This window comes from Channa argus, chromosome 23 (genome assembly GCF_033026475.1).
Source record: "Channa argus isolate prfri chromosome 23, Channa argus male v1.0, whole genome shotgun sequence".
Classification (NCBI taxonomy): domain Eukaryota; kingdom Metazoa; phylum Chordata; class Actinopteri; order Anabantiformes; family Channidae; genus Channa; species Channa argus.
In genome coordinates, this window is record NC_090219.1 from 3,938,696 (window position 1) to 3,960,466 (window position 21,771).

The window sequence follows — 21,771 nt, forward strand, 5'->3', positions numbered from 1 at the left end:
TTTTGTTTTGTCAAAGTCTACACTGACAGAGAGAATTGAATAAATCATTTTTGTTATTTGCTATTGCTTTACTGCTTGTAAAACTGAATAAGTTTGTGAAAACAAAAGACTGACTGACACATTGATTGATTTGTTTCATAGTAAATTATAATATATTTAGACACATTGTTATTTATTTATTTGTTTATTGTTCTCTATATAGCAAAAAAAAAAACAAAAACACTAAATTAATTTCTTACTTTGCTGTGGCTTGTAAAAGCAGTTGTGTTACCAAAATAATTACCAACTGGTTATAAGAGACTTTTACTGTGAAATATGTTAAAGGAAGTTTGGTGTTACAGTACCTTTGCTGACACCGCTGCTGCTGCTGCTGCTGTGCTCAGGCAAAGGTGATGCCAACATCCGCTGAGAGAGAGAGAGAGAAAGAGACAGAGAGAGAGAGAGCAGTGTTGGACAATACAAAGCTGTTAAAGGAAGGAACCACGTTTATTCCTCATTTCCACCTTGGTTTTTTTCCTGTTGTGGAATAACACTAGTGCGCTTTGATTGCAATGTTGAAACAAGGCGGGGCTGACCTTCCTGCTTCATTTTAGTCGGACCACAAGTGGGGTAGTGCAGACAGAAAGGAGTGCTGCTGTTCTTGTTCTATTACATTAAAGACTCAGGCATGAATTCGGCCGAACAGACAATAACATGGCTCATAACAGTGGGCGTCTTGGAGTCTCCCAAGAAAAGCATATCTGATCCAGAGGCTTTTCTCCAGACGTCTTTGCAGGATGGAGCGAAGCTGTGCAGGCTGCTGGAGCGACTCAGACCCGGGACGGTGGAGAAAGTAAGTAGATGGAATGTGCGGGGATATGTCAGGCAAACATAAGCTTAAGATTAAAACTGTGAGCTACACATGTACAACAGAATGTACAAGACATGTCCCTGAAGCTTTGGATAACATTTGTAGAAATAAGAATTTAAAAAGCCTCGATTACAACAAATAGATAAATTCATACATTGAAACATTGTAATCATACTTGAAGTCACAAGTTACTTGCTTTACTATTACAAAATTATAAAGTATTATAATAAAAATATTCACACACACACACACACGCACACACACACACCTTAGACAGAAAGTGTAAATATGATCCCTTTTCCGCATCAATAAAACAATGTCATAATGGTATCAATGCCAATAGACTGTACTATTCCTTATACTGACTGCATGAAATTTGTACATATTTATCTAATTTGGCTTATTGAACTATAATAATTCATTAACAATGTGTTTTGTCCCGACTGATCACCACAACCAGTAGGCTGCTGGTAATACAGACACTGCTTAGCCCTATAACTCTATAGGCTTTTTACCAAAATTCTCTCTATCTCTCTCACACGCACGCACACACCTTGGAAAAAAAGTGCAAATATGATCCGTTTTCCACATCAATAAAACAATACTATAATGTTATCAATGCCAATAGACTGTACTATTCATTATACTGACTGCATGCAATGTATACATATTTATCTAATTTGGTTTATTGAACTATAATACTTCATTAACAATGTGTTTTGACCCACTTATCACCAAAACCAGTCGGCTACTGCTTAGCCCTATAACTATATAGTTTTTTTACATGGCAAAAAATCTCTCTCTCTCTCTCTCTCTCTCTCTCTCTCTCTCTCGCTTACACACACACGCACACACACACACAAATAAACCTGGCAACGTCATATCCTGCTATGGCTTATCCGACTTCCCAGGGAGATTGGGAATCTGTGTCAAAGGAACATCTGTTAGCTACAACTAAACGCGCAGTTAGAGGTGGCTTTCAAAATAAAGACGTAATCAGCTCCTGTACCATTTATTTTACCTACTCTGAGGAGATCTTTGCTGCTGTCAGTCTACTTTTGAGGAGGCATCAGCCTTCTTTTCACATTATATTGCATGTGTAACGAAGTATTTCCTAATGCGTTTTTGCCAGATGTAAACTGAAGATGGGAAAGCAAGAAATTATTAAAAATTGTACTACACTCGTAAGAGTAACGTAGACCCACGCGATTACAAAAATGAGGTGTGTTAACTGCAAAAGAAGAATGAAACATGTTTTCATCCAAACACCAGTTTTAATTATTCACGATGCTGGCATCACTAATTGAGGCTTTAATGTGAAAGTTGATAGCGGAAGTTGGATTTATAATCCAAGCTAGCTTGTTCCTAATGATAACCAGCAAGTGGCAAGTGCAGCAGCAACGCTTGGAATAAGACTGTAGGCTATTGATAGGAGAGAATTCTTAAAAACATCCATGAAGAGTTTATTAAGACGACATATTAAGCTAATTTAGCTCCCTCTTTTGTGTAGTCTTTCCAGGAACCGAGGAGCGACAGCGAGTGTCAAAGGAACATTACTGAGTTTATTAAAGGCTGCGGGTCTTTCGGTGTGGAGGTGAGTTAACTCATCAATAATACATTTATTGATGAACTTTCACAGCGTGAATCCCAGGAAAGAACATAACACACACATGCATTAAACCTATTAATCGTTGGAACCTTCTCAAAAAACCCTAACGTTCTAGAGTTACCTGCTTGTTTGTGACGCCTTTACCATGTTGATACTACTGCAGCCCGCGAGACAGCAACAGTTAGCGGGTGTGTGCACGAGCTGACATTTCTGAGTAAATAAGGCTGTGGCGGGAAACATGTTTTAGGATTTTCCTGTGCTTTTTTTTTTTTTTTTAATGGTTTGGCTTCACTTCGTCCTCCATTTAGTAACGCCATAATTAAAACAAAATCGGAGTTTTTTTGGTAGCACTTTTTAAATAAGGTGTAGCTAATGGCATATGTGAAACGTTAATACAATTGTAAATGATAATTCATTAGTTAATCTGTGAGTAAATATGAGTTTTTAACCCTTTAAAAGACATTTTTTAATAAAAATGGTTTTGCAGATTGTTCTAATCTGCATTTGTAAACACTAGTGAGTCGTAAATAAAGATTCTAGTCCATGTAAAAACCAACAACCAACAACCAAAGAGTTATCAGCATTGCATTTTTATAAGCTATTAATGAAGCCATTATCTTTGTATGTAATAAAAAAGGTATACTTACATAATAATTGGTACCCCCACAGTATGTAAACATTATTTTCAATGTGATCTTCTATTATTAGAATAGTATGCCAAAGTGACTTTTTTTTCTCCACTCTTTACTTGCTGTTACCAACGCAGTTAAATGTATCAGTGCTGCATCAGGATGAGTTATGGTTCATTTGTAGTTATGGAAACAAGAGGCAGAGATTAGCATGTACAACCTGTTTTCATTTCACACTTAATGTTTCTGACTTAACGTTTCACATAAGCTTTAAAGTAAATGAATAAGGCTAAAGGATGAAATAGATCAAGATATTCCCGTCTTTTTTATGTCATAGCTGCAAATCATTCAGTTGTTGTGGTCACCCTTTGTGAATTGAGAGATATGATGCAGATAAGACTTATTGTGTGGCTTGATCAATACTGCAGTGCTCATCTATGGGAATCATTTTACTGTAAGTGATTCTGATGAGACATTTTGATTGGCTTTGAAACAGTTTTGGATATCATCATCTTATAGAAATATGAAGATCATGATAATGATGATTGTGCTAATTATAAGCTTTTGCTCTGTGAGGTTTTACATGCACTGTCAGAGGCTTTCAAATCTCTGTGGGAAGCAGTCAACAGTTTTGCAGATTTGTTTGGCAGAGAAACTGCCAAATGTGAAATTGGAAATATTGAATTTGTTGCACAAAAATGGCTGTTGTTGGCATATTCTTTTAAGTCCACATATTAGGGTGTGTGTGCGTGTGTGTTTGTTTGCACAATAGTGGGTCAAACCAGGTTGTATCCTACCTCACACTGGGTGTGAAAAGAGGGCTAGTGAGTAGAGTACAAAATCACATTGTACACAAACACAGAGGTGGACATACACACACACGCACACAAGGACTATTGATCTTAGCCATGGAAAAAGCCATGGAAAGATCATAATGGAAAAGATCAGATTAGGCAACACAGATGTTCTGGAATACAGAGTTACAACAGGATTTTGTTCCAGACTTGGAAAATGACTTTGACATGGAGGATAGCCTTTAAAAGAAACTTGTCCAGGGTAATGGCAGAATAGAAAAAGTATGAAAACATGAAATAGAGAGGAGGAAAAGCCTGTTCTGATGTAAACCAAAAATCCATACAGCTAGTGGATTTCCCAATCAGGTTGAATAGAGGCATGTCATCCATGTTGCTAGAAGCCTAGGCCTCCATTACCAGCAGCCTGACTGACATCAGTGTAGTAATTCGCCCAGACATTCATCTGACAAGCTGAGGACAAGCTAGACTGTCTGACCAAGAGTAGAAGATTATAGTAGACGACAGGTATCAGTGCATTTGTAGATGACCTCTGACCCTTAAATTACCCAGGATTGAACAATTAATCATGTAGCAATTTCTGCTATTAGTTAAAACAAAACAAATTCATAATAGTTTATCTATTAAATATTTATTATATGGATGTGTATGTCCACTGTTGTACTGGGTTTGCTGATAATGTATTTGTTCATCATGTTACAAAAAATCTATAAAAGTCTTTCATGGATCAATAAGCAAGCCAATATTTCAATATCAAATTAACTTTATCTTCATTAGGGGAATATGAGAGCTTTCTATGAGTGCCTTTCTTTTTTGCTGGTTTTCTACATTTAGTTCATAGTGTCAGATTTATGCATTGATCAAGTTGGTTGATTTATTACTGTATCCTAGAACCTGGAAGCCTTAAATGTGTGCAAATAAAACCTTTGTGCAACCAATGCAATTTCCCTTGGCCCAATGTCATTGGTATAACTACTACAGTAATCAGCCTGTACATATAAATGTACAGGCTGGTACAGGTTTTGTTTTTAAATAAAAGAAAACAAAATGTGTGAAGAAAAGTAACATTTGCACATTTCTTGCTGTCCTCAAATATAATTTTACTGTTAACAAAGGTTTATGTACCTCACCTGAATATTTAAGTTTCGAACCTCACACCTTGGTATTGTAGAAGTCACTTTATATGTGTTGGTATACACAAGATTAGGGGCTTCAAAGGTATTTTGATCATGGCTGAGAGTGTGCATGTGTGTGTCTGTGGGATGGAGAGATTACAAGACTAATCCTGCTTCAGACTGTGGTTATAAAAGGGATGAAAATCCCCACTAAAGTCAGTGTTCTTTCATTGTAAGGCTCATATTTATCTTTATAACAAAAATTCATAAGGTTCTAATATACACTGAGGCATAAAAATGTTTTATCCATGGAAATGTCAGCAAGATAGATTTGTGTCCTTGTTGATGATATGCTCTATAAATTAATTATGAATGTATGAACATGATTTTTCTTCTGTCTTCTGCCTTAATCCCCCCCTAAAGCTTTACTGCGTTTGTAAAATGTAGATTTATATTCTTTTCTTTATGTTTCTGTAGACTTTTGAGGTCAATGACCTCCTGCAGGGACTGAACTTCTCCAAGGTCTTAAATTCACTGGTTGCCCTTAACAAAGCTACTGAAGGTCAGATCACTTTGTTTCTGTGCATGTGCATACTGTAGTAGTGTGTATGTGTGGTCGTGTGTGTTACAGTATGTGTAATACATTTTTCTTTTTTAAGGAAAACTTCATGTTTACAATCTTTCTAACTGTTTACAAGACTTTTATTGAACCATCGTTTATGAACAGTTTTAGGTGTTTCATGCGACAGCGCGTGTGTGTCGCACTCCTCTACATTAAGGATCAAGTCCTTTGACTCTTTGAACACTCAGAATCGTTCCTCAAAACTGCTCCAGCCCCAGTACCGCAGCCTGGTGAGTAACCATGACAACAGTGTAACATGACCTGCAGGTAATTTAGGTAAACAAACACTGACTGGAAAAAACATACAAAATCAATAGCAGTCTATTATTCATCTCTGGAAGAAGCACATTATGCATAGATTAATACTTTCTTGCTCTCCTTGTTCCCAGGACATGTCAGAAGGCAGTGGGTGTGGCCAGTTGCTGGTCAAGGCACGCTTTCCCTTCCAGCAGACCAATGAGGATGAACTCTCCTTCCTTAAGGGTGACATCATCAGTGTGATCAGGCAGGAGGAGGGGGGCTGGTGGGAAGGCTCACTCAATGGCAAGACTGGGTGGTTCCCAAGTAACTATGTACGGGAGCTGAAAGGAAGTGGTGGGTGTAGCTTATATTGCTTAGTATAGTGTGCATCATAATGTCGTATAATTTATTCAATTAATTTATCCAATACAATAGCAAGAAGCTGGACTGGTTAGCTATTATTGTTTTGGTAACAGTTAAGGGTTTGGTTACCTTTTCTGCATACAATTTGTGTGTGTCATGTGTAACCTGTCTTTGTCCTCATTTTTTTTACTTCCTGCAGGATAAGATATTGCAGTTTTTACTTAAATTGTGCTAAAAATACTGCAGTTGTAAATGTTCTCGAATGTGGTAACTTTTAAAGCATACTAGCAGTACTACTGTAGTAGACCCAAAGATAGTAGATCTAAACCTTCCAATATCTGCTGATCTGATAATCAGATTAGCACAAAAACCCCACATTTTCTGCAGGTCTGGTCTTACTCTTGATAACTTACTAAGCTCTTTTATTGGTTTGACATTCCTCAATTAAAACTGAACACCATATTAGGCAATTAATTGTTTTCCCCCTGGGTTTGTAAGAACCAGAAAGTGTAGCTAGGTTGGTGCTGTTGCTTATTTTTGTTTTATTCTGATGATGGAAGGCAGAGAATAAGGAAGGAAACTCCAGAAACACACAAAGACAGGAAGTTCCAGAGCTGCTGTATAGAAAGGAACTTCCCATCTTAAAGCTTACAACAGAAAACAAGGACTAATAGGACTGAGAAATTGCAGTTAATTGTTTTAGCCAGTAGCATTTAAGCAATAGTTTGTTTAAAGTGGAAGGATCCAAATTTATGGGGACTGTGGTTGTTTGTCAAGTAAACAGCAGAAAATCTGAGAGTGCATATGTATAAATCATTGTTAGTGAGACTAAGCTTTGAGCAGTGACGGATTAAGAGCTGTTGTTTACAGTATACAGCAACATTTGGACCTTACTTTGCTTTTGCTTCATAACTAGGTTTTAGGTCAAACCCAAAAAAAAAAAAAGAAAACAAGAAAACACCTTGCTCAGAGCAGAGTCAGCCTTAGGTATACCTCTCTAGTTTCTCCGATGAGTCAGTTAGATCTGAAAAGTACAGTAAGATAGTCATTATGAAGAAAATACATATTGGAATTCTGGCTTTACATTGGTTGACAGCAAAGGCCAACAGTGAATTGAAGGATATGACAGCATGCCGGTTATTAGCTGTACAGTGCTCAAGTAACAATAATTGGGACAAAGAAATGATTTGACATTGTGGAGTCAGAGAATTAAAGCTTTTAGTCATTGATTGTCCTACATAGTGTAGTAGTGTAACATTGCCCTGCACTTGGGAAATGTTGAAACTTCTTTAAATAATACTTATGCCGAAATAATCAACGATTTTTTTGCAGAAATGCTGTCCCTTTTAAATCTAAGGTTCTGAAAATCTTATTTGATAAAAACCATCAAAAGTGACCATCTAAAATATCATTTTATCATTTGGATTACGTAGCCAAGGCATCCATAAAACACATTGTAGAGCAAACTACTTTGTACTATTTTTCTTTAACTGAAGATTAATCTGTTCTCTCTCTCTTTCTTTCTCTCTGTGAAGATAAGACCTCAGAAAAACCAAAATCTGGGATATTGAAAAGCCCACCCAAAGGTTTTGACACCACTATCATCAGTAAGACCTACTACAATGTGGTGAGTATCACAACTGCAGTATGTGTGTAATGCATTTTGTCATTTCTGTTTGCTTCTGTCTCCCCTTGAGCAGCTTTAATTTAGACTGCTGCAGTGAACCTAGATACTGGATGTCTGACACAGTTGTGTCTGCATTTGTAGGCTGTTAAAATCAATTATTTTTAATCCACATGTCAAACTAATGATTGTGTAGCTGTGTCCCTGTGTATTTAAGCATGTGATAATTTTTAGAGCCTGCATGGCATGGCACCCCATCCAGCCCCCTGCTTCCTGCCTGCTGTGTGTGTGTGCAGCAGATGTAATGTAGGTTATTTCTTCCATTCCAGTGGTTTCTGGGACAGCCTTGCCTTTGGGTTCGCTCCAATTTATGTATGAGTGTTTGTGTGTGTTTTAATAATGCAACAAGTAGTCACAGTTCTTCGATTGGGTACCTGAGTATCTTTCAAACGTGCTCACAAACACTTACCCTGACTGGAATGAAAACATTCCCAAATAGAATGCAAAGAAATAAAGACATTATAAATAACTAATTGTTTTCTTCTAATATATCCTTCTGAAAGGAATTTGTGCTAGAACAAAATTTAGGCTTTGCAGTTTTTACAGTTTGTGCATGTGTGTAATGCTTTTGCTTTAGTTTTCACATTTTCCCAGTATTTTTTGCCTTTGCTTGCTTTGACTTCCTGTCCCCATGATCTTACAAGTCCATTTTTAATATAAAATGAATATACAATTAAAGTTAGTTCAGTTGCAGTCAAATTTATACTATGTCTTAACCTGAGGACAGACTCAGCAACAAGTGTCTTACTTGTTACTTGTCTAAAATGCAACAGTTCATTAAGAGAAACATCATTCGTTTGAGGCTTCTCAAACTGTAGAAAGATTAGCCAATTATCCTGTGGAGTGAAACCTCCTGAAAGCTGCTCGAGTGTTAAAGCTCCCGCAGGGTTTGATATCTCTCTCCATTAGCTTTCTACAAATTACATCTCCTACTGAAAAACTGACCGCTTATTTTATTAGTTGCCAGTATGTTGTCTTTTCCCTTTGTTTATAATGACATCAACAGAATACAGTAGATATCTCTGACATGAATGCTGGATATCCTAACTGCTATCATTCATGTAACAATCTGTTTTATGTAATCTAATCTGACAAGTATATCATATTTAATGTTTACTCATCCTGAACTCTGGTACAAGGCTATATTTACCAATTTTATTTTCAAATATCTACATATTCCTTCATAATAGTAATTTAAAAGGATAGTAGTGAGTAACATGCTACATTTCAATTGAATGTATTTCAAAGGTACTGGGTTCTTTTACAAGCTGCAGTGTTTCATTAGGTCATGTCTTGTACAATAAATCTCAAAAATCAATTAACCTATCAGTTGTTCTCCTGACTAAGCATTTGGTGTGGTGTGGTTGGTTAAAAATGATCCAATGATACATCTTCATAATCTTTTAATTTGTCTTTCCAGCGATCAAAAGTCCAAAGATGTTCAGTTTTTTAAAAACGAAGTCCTCATGTAGGAGAAGCTGATAGTTTCGGGTTAAAACTTATCAAGTACTTATTTCAACACTTTTTAGCAGCTCTTCTTTTCCCAATTCTTGGCACCACAGTGCTGTGAATTCACAGTTAAATATAATTTTCTTTGTATAAAATTAGAGGAACACACAAGCCCTATTTACTGGTATTGATTATAGAAATATGATTTTTTTTAGGTAGTCTTGCTATTTAAATCTTCTGTCTGATGTTTTCATTTCGTTTGTGGATCATCTCTCTATCAGGTCCTACAGAACATCCTGGAAGCAGAAAGTGAATATTCTAGGGAGCTACAGAGTCTTCTTGGCTCATATCTGCGCTCTCTTCACCCTACAGAAAGGTCCAGTTATTTACATATATCATTGTTTTATTTAACAAAATTAAATTTCAGGTGCACACAATTAATGTAATGTAATACTAAAATAACCTAACCTTTTTAACGCCATGTGAGAGCACATAAGTACATCATATGCATACTAGATATACTGGATGACCCATGCAGCAGCAAATATTCTATATCCTAAATTTACAGTGCATTCAGAAAGTATTCACTTAACTTTTTCTGCATTTGCTTAATACTTTGTTAAGGCACCTTAAGCACCAATCACAGCCTCAAGTCTTTTTGAGTATGATGCTTTGCACACCTATTTTTGGGCAATTTCTCCCGTTCTGCTTTGCAGCTCTTTTAGAGTGACCAACGGGATCTTTGTCACCTCCCTGACTAAGGCCCTTCTCTCTTGAAAGCTCAGTTTGCTCACTCTGCGAAGAGGTTCTGGTCCTGGTAGTTCCAAACCATTTACAGATAATGGATGCCACTGTGCTCATTGGGACCTTCAATGCTGCAGAAATTTTTTATATACCCTTCCTTTCTGTACCCTTCAAGGCACAGATCTGTTCCTTGATATAATCCTGTCTCGGAGGTCTACAGACAATTTCTTGGACTTCATAGCTTGATTTGTGCTCTGACATGCACTGTTAACTGTGGGACCTTACATAGACATATGTATGCTTTTCCAAATGTCTAATTAACTGAATTTCCCACAGGTGAACTTTGTAAAAGTTGTTAATCAAGTCAACTAATCAAGTTATACAAGTATCTCAAGGATGATCAGTGGAAACAAGATGTACCAGAGCTCAATTTTGAGTGTCGTGGCAAAGGCCATGAATACTTATGTACATGTGATATTTTTGTTTTTTTATTTTTAATACATTTTGAAAGCTTTAAAACAAACTTCTTTCACGTTGTCATTGTGGGGTATTGTTTGTAGAATTTTGAGGAAAATAATGAGTTTGATCCATTTTGGAATAAGTCTGTAACATAACAAAATGTGGACAAAGTTAAGCACTGGGAAACTTTCTAAATGCACACAACCTTTAGAAATCAACCTCAAAAACAATGAAGCAAGTATAAAACCAATGAAGACTTTTAATTCACAAATGACTTTTTTTTTCCTGTCTTTATTTTGCAGACTCAGCATTGTGGACATAAGTCACATTCAGGGAAATTTAGAGGAGATCTCAACCTTCCAGCAGATGTTGGTTCAGTCCTTGGAGGAGCATACAAAGTCAGTACATAACTTATTTATATGTCAATGATGAGGTTATTAATACATCACTAAATAAATATTTTATATTTGTATACCTGTCACACTTTGCCCATTGACATATCTGTAAGAGTTGTTAATGTTTTGTGTAAAATATACTAAAATATATAAAACGTTCTGTCACAGTTTTTATAATGTGTATTTTTTTACCATGAGAGCATGTAGTGGAACTGAAAGAGAGTCTGAAGAGTCTTTATCTAGTTTCCCGACAAACCCTCACACAAAGTACAGCCTTTAGTGCCATATAAAACTTCTTTCAAAGCAGTAGACCAGCAGCTTGAGTGAAACTTCATGTAGGCAATTATTAGAGCAATAGAGACATCTAGTGTTAGAGTGAAGTAACATAGCCTATTGGTGAATGCGGGGAACAAAAATGTTAAAGTTTAGTGTGATTAAATACCAACAATCTAATACTGATTTGTGTGTAGACTACCAGAGAGCCAACAGAGGATTGGGGGGTTCTTCCTGAGTCTGATACCCCAAATGAAGATCATCTATGTGGCCTACTGCTCCAACCATCCAACTGCTGTCAACATACTAACGCAGCACAGGTACAGTGAGAGAAATACTTCGTGTCCATTTAAACCACCTTATGTCTGTTTCTTCCAAAGGGTATTAATATCTTTCTTCTGCATATGTCTCATAGTGAGGAGCTGGGAGAATACATGGAGTCAAAAGGGGCATCCAATCCTGGGATCCTGACTCTGACCACAAGCCTTAGTAAACCTTTCACGAGACTGGAGAGATACCCAACACTGCTGAAAGAACTAGACAGACACATGGAGGTCAGCTTCAAACTTTGTGTGTTGTGCTGAGTGATAGTAGGTGAGCTGGTAGCAAATCTTGGTAACGGTTTCTTTTATCGCATCATACTAAATATGATGATAAATATGAACAAAGGGGGGCTTAACAATCAAAGTTTACTTCTAAAAAGTATTATTATGGAGTATAAAACTTTGTTTTCTTTATGTTAATATTACCTCATTTTTTTAGGACCAACACCCTGACAGAGCTGACCTTCATGCTTCAATGAATGCTTTCAAAAACCTTTCGGTAAGATACACACACATGCACGTTTGTGTTAGGTGGCTCTTTATTGTAACTTTATTGTAATTGTATTTTAACATTTAAGGCTTAACTAAATTTTTAATTTTGTTTTTTCTACTATTGCACCACTCATTTAGCACTTGTAAAGCATTAGATCTGCTACTTAAACAACAGGAGAACAACTACCAACATAATTTTTTAAATATGGAATACAAAGTGAATGAAATAGAGCAAAATAGTGTGAATTACAAGCTGCAGCATATTTCTATATTGATGTGTAATTTATCATACAAAATAACAACCTATAATGAAAGTGTGCTGATTAGAAAAATATCTTTTTTGTGCATTTATGTCCTGTTACTTGCTTCTGTGCATGTTATTTCAGGCTCATTGCCAGGATGTGAGAAAGAAGAAGGACTTGGAGTTGCAAATTTTAACAGAGCCAATAAGAAACTGGGAGGGTGAAGACATAAAAAGCCTTGGTCCTGTCCTCCACATGTCCCAGGCCAGAGTCCACACACAGAACTGTCAGGTACCCATTACAACATCTAAACAATTTTAACTACACTCTGAGACTTCCTCTGCCAGAAATTAATGTCACATGTCTCTCACAAGTCAGATCTCACTCGTTTATAAGAAGACTGACAAACTCTTTTAATGGAAGATCGCTCAGATCTGGCAGTTTTGATCTACTAGCATGGCTGACTTCTTGATTCATTTGATTTTGCATTTTTATCTCAGATTTTAACAAGCAGTTGCATTAAAAACCAAAATTAATGCACAAGACTTCAAATGGCAATCAAAAAGTGCTTATAAGTTACTCTGTCTTTTAGGAGTCAAATGAACGCTACCTCGTCCTCTTCCCTCACACTCTGCTTGTACTTTCTGCCAGCTTAAGAATGAGTGGATTCATCTATCAGGTACATTTTAAAATGTTGTTTCTCATCTTCAAATGCAGACAAGGCCCGGATTTCTCTCTGGTCCTCTGATCTACCCTGTGTATTCTCCTCTATAGGGTAGGATGCCACTATCAGGAATGCTCATCTCAAGAATCGAAGATGGAGAAAACCTGAGAAATGCTTTTGAAATATCAGGTCAGTCCTGACCCAACATAGACTTTTTTACAGTTTTCAAATAATTTACTTTACAAAGTATGTGTTCTAAAGTACATTTTTAATACTTTTATTGGTGAGAAATATGGAAAAGTTTTTAGGGAAAAATATCAGGTAAAATGTTTTACCATAGAGATTCAGAACAAAAACACCAGCTGCTAAGGGTGGAGCTGATTTTAGCCACTTCATATACCGACAGCTTCTTATTCCACGTCATCACATCATGATTTAACGATTGATTGTTTTTTAGAAGTCTTCATCTCCAGAAAAGAACTAGCAACTACATCTGTTAAATTAACAAAATGGAATAAAATTAAAAGTAGTATAAAATGGAAATACTACAATAAAGTTCAAGTACCTCAAAATTGTCCTTAAGTACCGAACCTAAATGTACTTATCAGCTATGGCTGTGTGACCTGAGTCTGTTTGTCTGTACATGTATATGTGTGTTGAGCAGGTGGCCAATGTGAGCGGATGCAGGTGGCGTGTAACAGTCTGCAGGATCTGCAGGACTGGCTGGACCTTCTCACTAAACACACACACACTCCATCCGCACACTCACACAAACCTCAGTCTGTCTGTCACACAGTAAGTGTGCATGTTTTATAAAGAATAACATCATTAAACAGGAAGTTAGCTGTACCTCATCCTCGACTTTACTTCTCCTCTCCTCTCAGTTGCCCTCTCACCCAGTCACACCTTCCAGACACTCTGAGTCACGTGGAGGGGGCAGTGTACATACCTACCACACCCTTCCCCATCTCTCCTCATATGGGACAGCACATAGTAACACCCCAATGTGGGGGCCCCTGGAGCCACCAAGTACCCCTAAACCCTGGAGCCTAAGCTGCCTTCGCCCTGCGCCTCCACTCCGACCCTCTGCTGCTCTCTGCTACAAGGAGGTGCTGCTCAATGAAACATGAAATAAGTGATGATGTTACTTCATGGTATATTGTAGGTGCTCACATATAATCTGAGGATCTTCACGGGTCCTTAAAGGATGTTTTAAGCAAGACAAAGAACAATAAAATCTGGCTTAATTGACTCATCTCAAACTTCCCGATTAAATAATAAATAAGAATGATACCATAACTATTGTCTTATATGTGACCTTCATATCTCATTGTAGGATATGAGTAGGAGTCCTAAGAATATGAAAAAGCTGCTCCCTAAGAGAAAGCCAGAGAGAAAACCATCAGAAGAGGACTTTACAGTTAGAAAGAGTAAGTACTTCTTACACCAGAAAATGTGTTTTAATGTTGAACACTTTTTACACAATGTCATCTGTTCTCCTGTTCTAATTTCTCAGGCACAGCAGCGTTAGAGGAGGACGCTCAGATACTGAAAGTCATTGAGGCCTACTGTACCAGCGCTAAGACACGGCAGACTCTCAACTCCAGTGAGCACACATACATCAGTATATTAATATACAGTAAAATCACAATAAAAACTCATTGTAATGTTCAATGCTGTCCTGTTTCTTAACACTGTTTGTTTTCTGCTCTCAGCTCTAACAATATTTTCTCTTTCCTCTTTTTGTCTTCCCTTAATTCCTCTACTTTCCTCATCCTTCAATCGTTGCTTTTTACTACTTCATCTTTATGTTGTTGTGTGGTTTGAACCATTTTTTCTGAATTTTGCCCTCTTTTTTTGTCCTGAATTTTATTTCTTTATCCATCACAAACTATATTTGTTCTTTTTCTGGTTCCATTTGCTTTAAATCAAATTTTTATGTTTTACAAAAATACTACCCAAACCTACAATATGGTTTGTCCCGCACCCTCCTCCCAATGTTCAATCTCTTTTGTTCCAAACTCAATCTACTGCTGGTTACTTAATGGCACAGCCTGGCAAGGGACAGACCTCATGCACAACCATGTGCTTGCTGACACCAGCCTCACCATTGCTGGTTTGCCTGGCAACCTGCCTTGTTCTGACCAATCAGAGGACTCAGATTATGACAGTATCTGGACTGCCCATAGTTACAGGACGGCCTCATTTTCTCGTAAGATATTGGCTTCACAACAGACATACTGGTGAAACAGCTAGTTTAAAACTATGCAACATATACAGTGGTGCTCTTTAAACCCTATTTCTGTATTTCTGCATAAATTACTTAGAATATAATACTTTCACCAAAACTCAAATATTTAACATTGGTTTAATTTTCTAATAAAGAATTATTTACTGTACATAAATGTATGTATAATTTGTATAATTGCGTTCCTATCATCTAGTTTAAGGTCATATTAATGCAGAAATAGAGAAACTTCTAAGGGGTTTACAAACTTCAGTTTCGCTGCATGTATCAACCCAGACTTTTCGCCTGCTGTGTGTACTGTCCTGTCTGTGTTTGCATACTGATTGTATTTGTTTATATGCTTGTGTGCATTCTTGTAATATAGTTTCTTATATCAGAAATCCCTGTGTTTAATTATAACCTAGTTACCTACCGTTTTTCACAATGGTTGTTCTTCTTACCCACTTGTTTAGGCCCAAAGTTAATAACTATATTCATTTTTGACTAATCTACATATCATTTTATGCATTGATGAATGTCAGCAACTAGTGAAAACCATCACAAACCTCACCGTGACTTTTCTATAGGTCTTGCTTTGTTTAGCCAATTCCTAAAATGTGTTCTGTTTAGTATTGTAATAAAGTATGAAAACTAGATAAAGTTTCATTTAAGAAGCTGGAATCAGTCATTTTTTAATTGTCAGTTTTACTTAAAATTAATCATTTAATTAAAACTGATCACCAACCTCTTAATTCGGGAGCAGGTTTACAAAAACAAAATGCATTCCTATATTCAGCATGAACTTGCTATTGTGAAAATGGCATGTTCATTTTACAACACTTAGGCTATTTTATCTTGTAGTGCAAACACACTCTTTGCTCGTAGTTGTTAAAACACTCCCTCAGTATTCAAGTTCCTCTGTAATATCATTCTTCTGTAATTGCGGTTAGCACTTCAAACTATGTAGTTTGTGTACATGTGTATATGTTTGTGTATTTGTCATTTTGGGTGTGACTTACATTATTGCCATTGTTTAAATAGGCTCAAGCAGAAAGGATGTCCACATGTTGTTCCCAGAGGAGGAGAAGATTATAGTGGAGGAAACCAGGAGCAACGGACAAACTGTAGTGGAGGAGAGGTAAGCGAGGAGAGATGATGTACGTACTTTTGTTGTTGCATATTTAATACAGATACATTAGAATATAAAAGCTAGTGAAAAAAGCTAACTTATTTGTAAGAATACAAATATTGTGAATGGTCATACTGCACAAACAACAAAATTAATCCCATGATAAGCACAAAGTAGAAAAACATCATAAAACAGTGGTTAAACATAATATAAAAATATGGTAAATATGACAAAATGAGGATATGAGAAGTAATGAGGGTTTGAATCAGTGGTATATCAGAGGTCAGATGTTTTTCTGTTTTCACAGGAGTCTGGTAGACACCGTGTACAGTCTAAAAGATGAGGTCCAGGAACTCAAACAAGTGAGTTTGCAGTTTAATTTATTACTTGCTTGCTACTTACAGAGCCTTGCAAAAGTATTCATACCCCTTGAAATCTTCCACATTTTGTCACAAATGGAAATGTATTTTATTGGGATTTTATGTCATAGACCAACACAAAAGGGTACATAATTGTGAAGCTGAAGGAAAATAATGGTTTTCAAAAATTTTTACAAATAAATATCTGAAAAATGTGGCGTGCATTTGTATTCAGCCCCCCTGAGTCAATACTTTGTAGAACCACCTTTTGCTGCATTCCCAGCTGCAAGTCTTTTGGGGTATGTCTCTATCAGCTTTTCCCATCTAGAGAGTGAACTCTTTCCCCTTTTTTTCTAAGCAAAATAGCTCAATCTTAGTCAGATTGGATGGAGAGCATCTGTGAACAGCAATTTTCAAGTCTTGCCATAGATTCTTGATGGGATTCAGGTCCTGACGTTGACTGGGTCATTCTAACACATGAATATACTTTTATCTAAATCATTCCATTGTAGCTCTGGCTGTATGTTTAGGGCCATTGCCCTGCTGGAAGGTTATGTTTCATGGTGGGGATGGTGTGTTCAGGGTGATGTGCAGTGTTAGGTTTCAGCCACACACAGCATTTTGCATTTAGGCTAAAAAGTAAAGTTTTGGTCTCATCTGACCAGAAAACCTTCTTCCACATGTTTGCTGTGTCCTTCAAATGGCTTGTCAGGACTTCTTATGGCTTTACATTTACATTTACATTAAGTCATTTAGCAGACGCTTTTATCCAAAGCGACTTACAAGTGAGGTATAAGGCAAACAAAAATATAAGTCAAGGAGAAAACATCAAATCAAAGTCGTACCAGAAAAGTGTTCACAGTTCAAGAGATGTAAGTGTGAGAAAGAGCAGAAAGGATTTTTTTTAATAGATTTAAGTGCATAGGAAGATGTGGAAGAGTTCTGTTTTCAGCAGTTTTTTGAATATTGGGAGAGAGTCTGAGAGGCTTTATTTCAACAATGGCTTTGTTCTTGCCACTCTTCCTTAAAGGCCAGATTTGTGGAGTGGAGGACTAATAGTTTTACTGTGGACAGATTCTCCCGCCTGAGCTATGGATCTTTGCAGCTCCTTCAGAGTTACCATGGGCCTCTTGGGTGCTTCCCTGATTAATGCTGTCCTTGCCCGGCCTTTCAGTTTAGGTGGACGGCCATGTCTTGGTTGGTTTGCAGTTGTGCCACACTGTTTCCATTTTCGGATGATAGATTGTACAGTGCTCCGGGGCAGTTATAGCTCAGTTGGTAATCCCTGGCCCTGGCTATGTGTCGAAGTTCCCTGGGCAAGACACTGAACCCCTAACAGCCCATTCCCCCTCCCCAGCGATGCAGTGCCGGTCCAAAATTGGGGAGGGTTTTATTTAGGTGACTTCTGAAGGCAATTGGTTCCACTGGATTAGGGGTGTCAGAGTCAAGGGGGGTTGAATACAAATGCACGCCACACTTTTCAGATATTTATTTATTAAACATTTTGAAAACAATTTATCGTTTTCCTTTTACTTCACAATTATGACTGCTTAGTGTTGGTCTGTCACATAAAATCACAATAAAATACATTTATAATAATGCAAGACACTGAACCCCTGACAGCCCATTCCCCTCCCCAGCAGTGCAGTGCCGGTCCAAGCCCGGTAGAAATTGGCGAGGGTTGCTTCAGGAAGGGCATCCCTCGTAAAAACTGAGCCAAATCAACATGCGGACAATGATCCGCTGTGGCGACCCTGAACTCACGGGATAAGCCAAAAGGACAAAAAAAATATAATAATAATGATAGCTTTATTTATAAAACACTTATCAAACAACGTACAAAGGGCTGTACATTGAAAGGGAAAATAAAGATAATTAAATAAATAAAATCAGATTAAATATAAAATCAAAGAAAAGAACACGGTAAAATACATCAAGTGACATAGATAGAATTTACTATTTATAGTAAAACAAGAATCTGTCATCTCAGGAAGGGCAATTTGATAAAAATGCGTTTTCAGACGAGACTTAGATGATGACACTTAGTCAGAGAGCCTGATTTCCTCCGTCAGGACATTCCACAGTTTTTGAGTCATGATGGAAAATGCTCTATCCCCCTTGGTTTTTAACCGGGAAGTTGGAAAAGACAATCCAATGTCTAATGATCTTAAGTTTGGTAATGACACATATGAAATTAAAAGATCAGAAATATAGGATGGCGCTAAACGATGCAGTGATTTATAGGTAATCACTAAAATCCTAAAATTTATCCCAAGATGAACAGGAAACCAATGTAGAGATGCAAGACAAGGAGTAATGAGGCTATACTACCCAGTTCTAGTCAGCAGCCTAGCTGCATTTGACATGTGTTGCACCTCTGCATCTCTTATGATCAGTTGGAGCACTAATATTAAAGTTTTGAGTGTCTGTTTAACCCTACTGACTGTCACTGCTTAATCCAAGCAAAGAAAAAAATCTCTTATCATCTCACTGATAATGAATTTATTCACTTACTTTTCTCTTATTGCTCCACTTCTTCTTTGATCAGTTTCCCCTTACATCTTTGTATCACTGTCTATTTTCCTTCAGGACAACAAGAGGATGAGGAGGACTTTGGAGGAGGAGCAACGAGCAAGGAAAGAGCTAGAGAAGATCATCAGGAGAGTTCTGAAGAGCATGAATGACCCAACCTGGGATGAGACAAATCTCTGAGAATAATATTGTTGATAAGACCACTTTCTGAATTTTAAAAGACCAAGTAACTTATGACTTTTGTTGATTTTATGTGGACAGAAGCTGCCAACAATCCATTATGCTATTATACACTTCTTCACCATTTCCACTTGCTTTGACCTTCACAGTGGACTTTGCACCAAACTCTAGACCAAGAGATAATTCCTACCTGGCCTCAGCAAATCCATCCCAACTGGCCGTAAAGCTGTGAAGCCAAATGAACTGGTTGGCATAATAATATCACAGACGCGACAAAAAAACCCCAAAAAACTCTTTGTATCATGTCATCCTGGATGTTCATGTGCATTAAGTAAAAAAGTTCACCTTTGCCGAGAAAGTATTTATTTACCTGCCTTGTTGCATGAATAACAACAATATTTAGATTTATACATTTTACTGAGATATCAAAGCAGTATGCAGATGAAATTCCTCACTAAAACCTGCAATAGGCTTTCTTTTCCGTGTGGTCATGTCTTTAGGAGCAATTTTGTCTCCACTCCAAATCTTACAGTAAACAATCATAATATTATAGAAGACATTTTTAAAATTTGTAATTTATGATATAGCATATTGTATGTGGATGAAATTCCTCACTAAAACCTGCAGTAGGCTTTCTTTTCCCCGTGGTCCTCATGTCTTTAGCAGCAATTTTGTCTCCACTCCAAATGTTACAGCAAACGATCATAACATTATAGAAGACATCTTTAAAAATTGTAATTTATGATATAGCATACTGTATGTTAACAGATTCTAACAAACTTATGTACAAAGTTTGGTTTGTTATTTAAAATACGTTTGAAACTAAACATAAACTTACCAGCATTTAGCAGTGACCTCATGAGTTCCACTAGATGAGATAAAACTTGTCAGCATAGTGTAAAAGTTTTTGCATTTACATACCGCAGCATGGCTTCAAATGTTTCAATTTGACTTATTATTTTTGTATTTTACTAAGTTTCTAGAAACAAATGAATATAAACTACAAGTGAGGTGTACCACTGCACTGGACAAAAACTAGGCAGCTGTGTTAAAGTAATGGTTGGCTGCACTGTGACCGTCCTGCTTCTTAGTCTTACAAATGGTTGTTTGGAAGCTAGAAAGACAGAGATAAACTTAATTTTGATTTGTTTCACTGAAGTGATGATAGACAGATCTTAGAAATGTGTTTTGGGAAAATCATCTTGGTAAAAGGAAGCTAGGGGAGGATTTTCTCAGGAATAATCATCAGGAAGTTTCAGCTTCAGATCAATATACATTTCAATTCTTATATTCAAAGCAATATTCAAAGGTACAAGAAACTTGACTTGTAATTGTGTTTTTCTGAATCCATGTGTACTGTGCCTTTAATGGACAATCCAAGATGCAAAATAAATATAGAAGATTCTGAAAATATTGCAAATGATCCTAAAGCCTCATTCAACAACAAACCCACATGGTTTATGTTTCTTTGGCAATAGGCATAACATGTCCCGTGCTGCAAAGTTAACAGAGGAATACCACAGCCATAAATCATAGGTTTGAGCCAAAAGAGTGTCAGCCTGAGCTCAAAACACTATGTTAACACCTTTGCTAAGCTGAACCCAACAAGAAAAACACAAATAAATGTTTTATTGACTATGAACAATTACACTGCACTGAACTTATACTGAGGTATTGAATTTTACATGAAGAGAATGCTGTTTCACAGCAATGACGTATAAATACCATTACACATAACTGTTCATTTGTCTTACATTTTTGTAGGAGTTGTGAGCCAGCTTATTGTTTTCTTTTTTAGGTCAAAGCAATACGATGGTGAAAAATGTTTTTTAATGATTATTACTATGTCAATATACAACTTACTGTAAAAGTATTTCTTATTTTTATATCTATAATTGTTTTTTTTTTTTATTCTTATCAGCTGATTTTGATTTGTAACACTTGTGTATGTGACCAGGCTGATCACATTATTGATGATGTGTACAGAAAACAGCATATTTCTCGTGAGCATTAGTCGTGCCATGGGAAGCATCACATTTTTTGTTAAAGCTTTTAGCTTAATTATTTCACTTATAAACAAACTGTGTTGAAATTAGAGTCACAATAATTTAAGCTATGTAATACAGTATGCCAATCAACTCTAACTTATGTATTTAACTTTAAGTGACTGATGTAAATGTATTGTGTTCATATATTACCAGTGATAAAGATGCTTACACTAACCAGGAAAAGCCCCCTCTATTTATTTCACCCATCTGTGTGAATAAAAGGTTTAATAAAACAACTTTATCTTCAGTCTTCAGTAGATGTTACTCAGTGACATGTGTAAAGGTAATACTTGGATATCTCTTTACATTCTACTCTATACTTAAGCACATC

General features: G+C 36.7%; 1 protein-coding gene across 3 annotated transcripts; it reads left to right on the forward strand.

Moving 5' to 3' along the window:
* The first annotated feature begins 375 nt into the window (after positions 1-375).
* On the forward strand, positions 376-21,318 carry arhgef7b (Rho guanine nucleotide exchange factor (GEF) 7b). 3 transcript variants are annotated; one of them, XM_067493255.1, is made up of 22 exons: positions 376-832; positions 2,361-2,444; positions 5,493-5,577; positions 5,743-5,867; positions 6,027-6,231; positions 7,776-7,867; positions 9,655-9,749; positions 10,879-10,974; positions 11,442-11,564; positions 11,660-11,798; positions 12,007-12,066; positions 12,446-12,592; positions 12,894-12,980; positions 13,076-13,154; positions 13,630-13,760; positions 13,850-14,074; positions 14,302-14,395; positions 14,482-14,571; positions 15,019-15,177; positions 16,234-16,330; positions 16,629-16,683; positions 19,270-21,318. In XM_067493255.1, the coding sequence occupies exons 1-22, from the start codon at positions 668-670 to the stop codon at positions 19,390-19,392; spliced, it is 2,556 nt and encodes an 851-aa protein (XP_067349356.1). In that variant the 5' UTR covers positions 376-667; the 3' UTR covers positions 19,393-21,318. The 3 variants fall into 3 exon arrangements, with proteins under 3 accessions (XP_067349356.1, XP_067349357.1, XP_067349358.1); XM_067493256.1 differs by lacking the exon at positions 15,019-15,177 and having other exon boundaries at positions 378-832; XM_067493257.1 differs by lacking the exons at positions 376-832; positions 2,361-2,444; positions 5,493-5,577; ... (1 more) ...; positions 6,027-6,231; positions 9,655-9,749 and having other exon boundaries at positions 7,785-7,867.
* Positions 21,319-21,771: the final 453 nt, after the last annotated feature.